This window comes from Myotis daubentonii, chromosome 17 (assembly GCF_963259705.1).
Source record: "Myotis daubentonii chromosome 17, mMyoDau2.1, whole genome shotgun sequence".
Classification (NCBI taxonomy): Eukaryota; Metazoa; Chordata; class Mammalia; order Chiroptera; family Vespertilionidae; genus Myotis; species Myotis daubentonii.
This window is the reverse complement of record NC_081856.1, coordinates 10,770,481-10,779,797: the sequence shown is the minus strand read 5'-3', so window position 1 is coordinate 10,779,797 and position 9,317 is coordinate 10,770,481. Positions and strand designations below refer to the sequence as shown.

General features: G+C 50.1%; 1 protein-coding gene across 7 annotated transcripts; it reads right to left on the bottom strand.

The window, feature by feature from the left end:
• Positions 1-1,690: 1,690 nt before the first annotated feature.
• KLHL38 (kelch like family member 38) lies at positions 1,691-7,820 on the bottom strand. Of its 7 annotated transcripts, none has more exons than XM_059672781.1 (5): positions 7,181-7,816; positions 6,604-6,981; positions 5,151-6,504; positions 3,571-3,676; positions 1,691-2,693 (listed from the first exon to the last, which is right to left on the bottom strand). In XM_059672781.1, the coding sequence occupies exons 3-5, from the start codon at positions 6,501-6,503 to the stop codon at positions 2,404-2,406; spliced, it is 1,749 nt and encodes a 582-aa protein (XP_059528764.1). In that variant the 5' UTR covers position 6,504; positions 6,604-6,981; positions 7,181-7,816; the 3' UTR covers positions 1,691-2,403. The 7 variants fall into 7 exon arrangements, with proteins under 7 accessions (XP_059528764.1, XP_059528765.1, XP_059528768.1 ...); XM_059672782.1 differs by having other exon boundaries at positions 6,604-6,711; XM_059672785.1 differs by having other exon boundaries at positions 6,604-6,751; positions 7,181-7,328.
• Between the last annotated feature and the right edge of the window lie 1,497 nt (positions 7,821-9,317).

Sequence of the window (9,317 nt, the reverse complement as noted above, 5' to 3'; positions counted from 1 at the left end):
CAAGGCAGGCCATGCCTCTTAGTCCCCCACCCAGACTCACCAAACTCAGTTCAGGATGGTAAAGGGACAGAAAAGAGAGGACAGGATCAAATCTGAGTAGAGGATCTGGGCTGCTTCAACTGGTGCCTTCATACACGACTCTCTGTAGATCCAGTCTCGATATTCATTGACTAATTATTAATCCACTCACCATATACTTTTTGAATATCTATATGTATGTGGCTAATACTGAGACTAGCCCTGGGAATGCAGAGAAAAGGGCAGATGTATGGGTCTAGAGCAGTGGTTCTCAACCTTGGCTGCACATTAGAATCACCTGGGAATCTTTTTAAAATCCTGATTTCTTGGCCTCATCCTCCGGAAATTGTTTCTTTGTTATGGGGTAGAGCCACAACATTAGTAACAAAGAAACAGAATTTCTAGAGGATGAGGCCCAGAAATCAGGATTTTACAAAGATTCCCAGGTGATTCTAATGTGCAGCCAAGGCTGAGAACCACTGGTCTAGAGGGAAAGACAGTAATTACAAATAGGGTAAGAGTCTCAAAGATAAAAATACAGAAAGTAGCCCTAGCCGCTTTGGCTCCGTGGATAGAGCGTCAGCCTGCAGATCAAAGGGTCCCGGGTTCAATTCCAGTCAAGGACACGTACCTTGGTTGCAGGCTCCTCCCCAGCCTGGGCCCTGGTTGTGGTTCATGCAGGAGGCAACCAATTGATGTGTTTCTCTCACATCGATGCTTCTCTCTGTCTTTCCCTCTCTTTTCCGCTCTCCCTAAAAATCAATGGAAAAATATCCTCGGGTGGAGATTAAATAAAAAAAAAATACAGAAAGTATAGGAGACAATGGGGACATTTAATGAGAGAGCTGACCCAGGCTGGGGTGTGTGTGGGGGTGGGGGAGGAGGGGGAAGGGAAGGGTACACGAAAGGCCTCCTTGATTCAGTGACTTTTACCAAATCTGGTGTGTAAGGTATAAATTGAAATTAGGTCAGGTGAAGAGGTGAGAGAGGTGTGTATTAGGCAGGGGCAACTGCAAGTGCAAAGGCCCTCAGACAAGAAAGAGGGGGTGGAAATAATAAAGATCTCTTGAGCAAGGGTCGGGGGAGGCTTCTATCACACATGAAAAGTCCAGAGCATGGGCCTGTGGTGCCAGACTCAGGGCAGCAAGACTCGTTCCAGGTGCTTCCATAGGTGGGGAGAGGACTTTGCGTACACCGCTGGGCTGGGACAGGGCTGGCTGGGACAGGATGGGGAGGGACTCGCATATGAAGGTCTTCAATGCCCACAGATGAGCAGTGTGGTGGTTTTGACTGCACCTTATAATGACCTAGGATGCTTTTCAAAACTACAGAGCTCTGGGCCCCGCCTCTGAGAATCCCCAGCTGTCCCTCTCCACTGGGGATCAGTCCCAGGTTCAGACATCCTCCCAGGTGATTGTAATGTGCCTCCAGCTTGCGCTTATTCCTGCGCCCAGGACTGGGCCCAGCGTGGGAGGCACTTTGAGATAAAGAAAGCCACAGGGAAAGTCAGCCCCAGCACTGGGAGGGCAATAATTGCTGTAATCTCTGAAGGAATTCGTTTGGCTTTCCTCAGAAGAGCAATTCTCATAACATTTACCAAAATGAAAATCCTGATTAATTCTGCAGGTTTATAGCTCCCCAGGGGCTGGAGAAAAAACATCTCTTGGCAACAGAAGCAAACTTTATTCTGGCAGCACAGACAATGCTGCGAACACTAGATACGGAGCTGCACATACTTTCTGGAATTCCAACGCACCGCATCCCTGGCCGCAGGGACACTCGGCCATGGCCACCGCTCATGCTGCCACCCGGACCAGGGGCTTCCTGGGGCTCTTCGCCCTCCTGTTCCCAGTCTCCATGGTGTTCGGGCAGATGTGGCTTTTGTCAGCCCAGCATGTCTTCCTTTGGGGAACCACTTCTATGCCATTAAGTGCCGTTCAGATAGGTTGTCCACGATCATTAACCCCACCTCTGCCTGTAGGGACGCCATCCAGGACTAGCCAGTTATGGTAGTATGATCTCTGGAAATGGTGATTGGCTCAAGAGGTTGCATGGAATTCAAAAAGGGCCAAACAGCATTGTTTAATTCTTTTTAGGGTTAATATATGGATAATGGTAAAGTCTCTCCTGAAGACGCTAAGCTAGAGAATGTGAGTCTGGATTTGTCCTCACATGGTGTGGAGAACAAAGCCAGAGAGAGAGAGAGAGAGAGAGAGAGAGAATTTTGCCAACAATAGGTCTGTTCCAGGCCTCCAGCTCTGGAACTTTGAGTCTCTTGAGCTCTGGCTGCACCTGTTTAGGGTGAAGCTTTTTGGAGGTGGGTTCTGTCTCTTGCAACAAGAACGTCTGGACTAACACAGCCGGTTTTTTGGTTTCTCATCGGCCTCAGGAGAAGGTGGAGGCGTGGGGAATGCACTGGAGAGCGAGGCAGGCGTGGTCAAAGAGTTTGTGAGGCAGCTGCCCCTGCGAGGTCCAGGTGTCCGTCTCGGGGTCGTAGCAGTCAAAGGAGGCCGAGTCCTCGATGTGGCAGTCCGTGGTCAGCCGCCGGCCGCCCGTCACGTAGAGCTTGTTCCCCATCACCGCGGCCCCGTGGTGCATCCTCCGGTCTTTCATGTCCGCACATTTGACAAATTTGTTGGACTGAGGGTCATAAGCCAGAATCCTCCTTGTGTAACCTGAAAGCCAAGTGGTACGGCAGCAAGGTCAGCATTGCTCATTTGGGCGTGGAGGTCAGCGGTCTGGGTACGTGTCTGATCTCTGCCCTCGCCTAACACTGAGGCTGGAATCTGAACTACAGCGTGGAACGTTAACCGGTAACCTGCCCAAGGTTCAGTGTGCAGCAGGGATGGGGTTTGGCCCCTGCATCCCTAACCCCAGGTTAAGGCGGCACATGGCCCGTTTTCAGTGGGGAGCAGCCTCCTGATTCCAGTGCCTTTCTCAGCCTCACTGGCTTCTTCATCCCGCTCACATGGCCACCCCAGAGCTACAACAATCCAAAGAAGGAACCTTTGGGAACTCATGGGTCCCCACCACAGCCTTATCGGGTGGGGCCCTCTGAGGATCTCCATTTTACAGATGAGCAAACTGAGGCACAACAGAGTCATAACTTGCCAAAGAGCATCCAGCCAGGGAGTGGCAGAGGCAGGATGTGAACCCAGATCTGTCGGACCCCGAAACCAGTCCTCCTAACCACGACACTACGCTGTGATTACAGAGGAATGATCCATCAGTAGCTAATGTTAACAAGAGCAAACGTGTTTTGAGTACTTGCCACGTGTCTGGGACCACGCCACGTGCTTTCAATACGTGAGTATGTTTTATTATCACAACAACTCTGTGAAATAAGGCATTATTTCATTCCTGTTTACAGAAAATGACAGGGAGAAACTTCTGGAGGGGAAAAGAACTTTGTCAAGTTGTCCACACTCCCTCAGCCAGAGGGATGCGATTTTACAAAGACGTCTTGGAGAACAACGTCGGTCTGTTAGTGACCCTTTTTCCATGGCAGATGCCAAGTCATGCCCAGCCTGGCGATCCTCTGCTCAAACTCACCTCCCACGATGACAATCCGCTCCCCCAGCACCACTGCAGGGGCACACACGTTCTTGATCATTCTCGTCTCCATTTTGAACCACGTGTTCCTGGAAATGTGATAAACCTGAGGGGGAGATAGAATCATGGCGCTGTATTTTAAAGTGATATTTTCAAAAGACAGAAGTAGTAATTAAGCCCCGGAAGGTGTGGCTCAGTTGGTTGAGCATCTTCCCATGCACCAAGACGTTCAATTCCCTGTCAGGGCACATGCCTGGTTTGTGGGCTCAATCCCCAATGGGGTGTGTGTAGGAAGCAACCAATCGATGATTAATGTTTCTCTCTCCATCAATGTTTCTTTCTCCCTCTCCTTTCCTCTCTCTCTAAAATCAATAAAAACACATTTAAAAAAACATGGTCCTCTTTAAAAAGTAGTAATGAAAGGGTGAAATGGGAGAGATTTTTCCAATTTTTAGAATGTAGGTATATTACTATTAATAAAAAATATAATTAAATAACAGAAAGAAGAATATTACTAGAAATTGGTCTTCATGTGACCCCCATGAGATCAGAGGCTGTGTTTCTATAAAATGGACCAAGAGTTATGCATTGTAGCATGTGTTTGCTTCCCTTGCTCGGGACAATTTTTTCTTTTAATGAGAAATGGAGAAACTTGGATGGTCATGAAACCAGTGCTTTTTCGGTTATTTTCATTTCTAGCTCATGTTTAAATGTCTAATTGTTCCAGTGTAGCCGAGAGGGTCTTGGAGCCAAGAGCAAGTCTGGGGCTACGTGAGGAAGGCTCTTGGGCAGCTCATGCTTGAGAGTCATTAGAACCATAGACAACATGAGGCACGAGGAAAGGCAAACAGAGCACAGAGATGGGCTGCACTCGGAAACAGCAAATCGGGATCCCCAGAACTTGTCTTCCTGGTAACTTTATCATTTTAAAGTTCAAATATCAAATGTAAATTAGTTCATTACTGGCAGAATTTAGCACAAGAGAGATAGGATGGACTTCATATAAGGGAAAATAGGAACAAAAGTACTCATTTATAGAGGAAAATGGCCCAGTATTATTCACTGGGAATTCTTTCTGTGTAAAATATAATCGCCATCATATAAAGGCCTTATTATTTTTTAAAAATCAGTTTACCAAATTTTATCATCACAACCATCCAATGAAGGAGGTAGTATTACTTACCCCCATTTTTCAGATTAGACATTGAGGTTCAGAGAGGTTAAGTGACATTCCCAAAGTCACACAGCTAGAGTGAGAAGAAGAGCTGGTCTGGTTGAGTCCAGAGTCCATGTTCTTCACCTTTATATTCATGGTTGTATCTGATGTACCTTTGTATATATGAACCTTACACAAAATAATTCATAAATGGATAAAATCTTGTTGAAATTAAACTTCCTTCCTCCCTCTCTTTCTTCCTTCTTTTCCTTCTCCCCCCCACTTCCCTGCAGATGACAAGTGTGTATGTGTGTGTTATGCGAGTATTTATATGTGTGTGTTTGTGTTTGTGTGTGTGCATGTGGCGGGGAGTTGAGAGACTGGAGTTGAGAGACTTACATGATGAGAAGGACCAGCCATTTACCTGGATAAGGCGCACAGGGTTCTGCATAATGTCCTCTCCCCCGAAAAGGTAGAGTCTTTGGTCTTTCACAGCAACTGCAGGGTGCAGAACCCCCACTGGCATGCTGGCCATATTCTCCCAGGCATTGCAGACGCTGTCATATCTCTCCATGGAGCCCAAGACCTGCTGCCCTTCTCCAATCCCCCCGATGGAGAAGATGAAGTTCTTATGGGAGGTGCTTCTGTGGGAGTAGCGGGCCGCCAGCATGGGCTGCCCCAGCCTCCACTGGTTGAGTTTCAGGGAGAAGATGTAGACGTGGCGACTGGGCTCACTCTTCTCTGTGCCCACGGCCATGCCTCCCAGCACATAGACGCCGCGGTGCAAGGCCACGGCTGCGGCCTTGTAGAGCCGGGTGGGGAGTTTGGCGAGGCTCCGCCATTGGCCTGTCTGCCTGTGGTACAGCAGAACGTCCCTGGTGGTCTGCTGGCTGTCCTTCCTCCCACCCAAGAGGATGAGGAAGTCTTGGTAAGAGGTCCTTGGGGGCACGTGCCACGGAGGTTGGAGGTCTGGGACACTGGTGGTGCCATACAAAGAACGCATCTGCCTCCTGGCCGTCTCCAAGATGATCTGGCACGAGGGCGAGGACTGAAGGAGGGCATCGTTGGCGATGAAGTGGTGGAAGAAGCCCGGGTGGACGTACGGAAGCCTGACGAGCTCGAACAGTTCCTGCATGTATCGCTTCCGGGTCTGGAGGTCATGCTTGACCCAACCCATGAAGGCCTCAAACACCTTTTCCTCCTCCCCGCACAGCCCGTCGTCCCCCAGGTAGTCTCTCAACTCCAGGGCGCAGAGTTCCTTCAGGTCGGCGGATGCGGCCACCTCTGGGAAGTACGTCAGGGCCACCTCCCTGGCCGTCCTCTTGAGGGTCTCGCAGCTGAGGATCTCCGAGAGTCTGATCATGCCCAGGCAGTTGCTGGGGGTCAGCTGGCTCTGCAGGTAGGAGGAGCAGGCCTCAAAGAGCTTGGGGTACTGCAGCATGGAGGCAGCCTCCAGCAAGGGCAGGACGTTCTCAGCCGTGATGGGCGCCTCCCCCGTGTACACATACAGGACGAGCTGCTCCAGGGTCGTGGAGTCGATGCCTCTCAGCTGGACCTTGGCCTCCCCGCTCTCCCGGAAGTTGCTGCAGAACATGGCCCGGAAGTAGGGGCTGCTGGAGGCCAGCACGTTTCGGTGGCAGGGGACCTCCCAGGCCCCAACACAGATGATTACATCCGTCAGGATTCTGCTTTGTCTTAAGCCATTGAGCTGCCTCAACAAGTCAGAGGAGAAGTCGTGGTCTTTGAAGAGCAGCCCGTCTGCTGACTCCTTGTCCATCCTGCAAAGAAGTGGGGTGAAGGGGAGTTCCAAGAGGGAGCACGTACAGGAGGGTTTAGCTGTCGCAGCTCGGAGACTTAGAGCATCTGTGTCCACTCACCAGTTCGTATGGGTATCGCCAAGAATATTGCTTAGTGAAGATTGCAGAGGGAGGCCACCCACACTCCAGACCCCACAGCTGACACCTCTCTTTTTGGTTATGATTGCTCTGAAAGGTAACAGGCAAATAACATCTTCCTTCAGATAAGCTGAGAAAAAAAACAAGCAAACAAAAACAACGAAGGTTGTAGGAAGGTACTGATTGTCGGGGTCTGAAATGTTAGCCGGAAGCAAAATAAACAGCCCGTGCACTTGACCAGCGGAAGTCTATGAGCCTATCTCCAGATTCTCAGCCTTCTGTTATTTAGTGAACTCATCTCTGCATCTTTCTGGGTGTTAGTCATTCCCCAAGCTTGTCATTCTGAGGGGGTGTGGCCCTCTGGTAACCAGACAGAAACAAGGGATGAAAAGGGACTTTTGCAATACATTTATTGAAACATGACTTCACAAATTCGTTAGGGTTTTGTTTTAAAGATGGGATAAATAGAAAGCAGAGCCCCAATAATACCCTGGGCGGGGTGTACTGCTCGACACCTGGCAGTCCACCTGCAGAAGAGGGAAACGTTACAGACATTTACCTTGTTTGGCTGCAGGGATAGCCACTGATGCCCGGTCCGACTGGTCCCGCCGGAGTTTCCACCTCTGGCTCCAAGTGAAACCATAAACCTGGGCCTTTCCTTCAGTTGACAAATGGTTGGTCCTGGGAGAGTTCTGGATTTGTTTATGCTAAAGGCGCTTTCACAGTTTTCTAGAGCTTTGTGACAGAGCTGCTGGGCAGGGAGACGGTGTATACATTCCAGAGCTAAGAATAGCTGCATATGTATTTTCCACTGTTGGGACATGTGACTTTCCAGTTGCCTTTTGCAGCAACCCCAGGGCTGGCAGGGCCGCGCATGCCCACATGCCTTGTTTCCTTGGCAAGTGTTTACACCGGCATAAATAGATCTGAAGGGACGGCTTCTCTCAGAGAAGACTTTGCTGCCTGCTTGGAAACATCCTGAAGTGCCTGGGAATTCTAGATGTTTGTAAACAGGTTGCTGGGGCCTGGGATAGTTACTGACCATAGTTCTGGGCACGTGGAAGGTGGTGGATGGTCACAAGGGAAGCCAGAATGTGGGGTGCTGTTTAATGGGTTTCTGTTTCCACCGGAGTGGCAGGATCATTGGTGAAGGCTGTGATTGCCTCCTCCAGGCTCTGAGATGATGGGACCCATGACAAAAGCTGTTTTGAATATGTGTGAAGCATCCCAGGGGTTCCAGACTCTGGGAGACCAAACCTTTGTTGCTTCTGACCCTAGAGGCTTCTGTCTTCAAGTGGTGAGGGCAGCTGTGCTCTCTGCATCATACTGCCTCTCCCAGACACGAGCGATTGTTCTTCAGTTATTCTTTTTATAGGTCTGGCTTGCTTTTCTGTTTTACTTTTCTTTTTTTCTCCTTTTAGAAAGGCTTGAGCTAGGGGCAGGAGGCAAGGTTTATTGCTCCAGGCTGTTCCAGACAGAGAGAGAAAGAGGGAGGGAGGGGAAGAGAGAGATGGAGGTGGGTGGGGAGAGAGAGAGAAAGAGAGAGAGAATGGAAGAGGAGGGAGAAAGAGCAGGAGGCGGAAGAGAGGGTGGCAGGGAGGGAGGGAGGGAAGGAGGGGGGAAGGGAGAAGAAGGGAAGCAGGAAGAGGAGAATGATGAGGTGATGGAGTAAGTGTTAGTCATCAAATGTAAGAATCAGAACCAGGGCGGAAGGTTATGGAACCACCAGGACGAGTAAATAGGACCTAGGTCTCTCCTGCTCCCATGTCCAGAGAGTTCCTGATTGGGGATACCAGCAGCGAGTGGCAGGGAAGCCCGTCTTTCTCTCCTTGTCAGTCTTGCTTGGACTATTGCAACATCCTCCCAAGCCAAATTTTCCCTTTGTTCCAAGTTTCTCTCCCTCCAATACACCCTCTCTGTCACCACCAGCGTAACCCTGGAGAAGGCAAACCAGAACCTGCCGGTCCCCTACATCATGCCCTCCAATGGCTCCTATGGCTGCAGGATGAAGTCCAGACTGTTTAGCAGGAAACAGAGTGGTCTCCTGATACATCCCACTGAAATTTTTTATGCTAGCTCCATCAGACAACTCGCAGATTCTTGTATGTGTCCGGTCCTTGTTGGGAAGGCTGGATGACCTGGCTGGAGGACACCCCAGGGCAGGATGGAAGGAGTGTCTTTCACGCATAGTTGCATGGATCAGCCCCAAAGAGTCCAGAAGGTCAATGGCCAGCAAGTATATCCTTAACATGTCACTGGGGCCAGGGCGTCGGGGCCAGAATTAGGAGTAGAAGATCTGAGCCCCGGGGGTGAGAGACCTATGGAGATACACCCATTAATTAGAATCCTTTGAGGAAATGGGGCAAGGAGCTGAATGTCCTCATTTATTTTAGGTCCCCATACATTCAGACCCCAAACTTCCAAAGAAGCACATAAAGTTAAGACAAAAAAACATCTGCAGTTTCTCTCCTGGCTGAGTGTGCTGGGCCCGGATTCCCGTGGAAGGGCAGGCTGGTTCAGGTCAGCAGCAGGTCTGACAGCTGCAGGCAAGGAGGCCACCGACATGCTCCACCAACACATGTCCAGGCCCTGTCCTCCTATCGCCATCGGGACAAGACGTAGCTTTCACACCAACCAGTGAACCATGGCAGTCGGTCCCAGGGAGCTGTGTTTCAAGAACGTGCAGAGCAGACCTG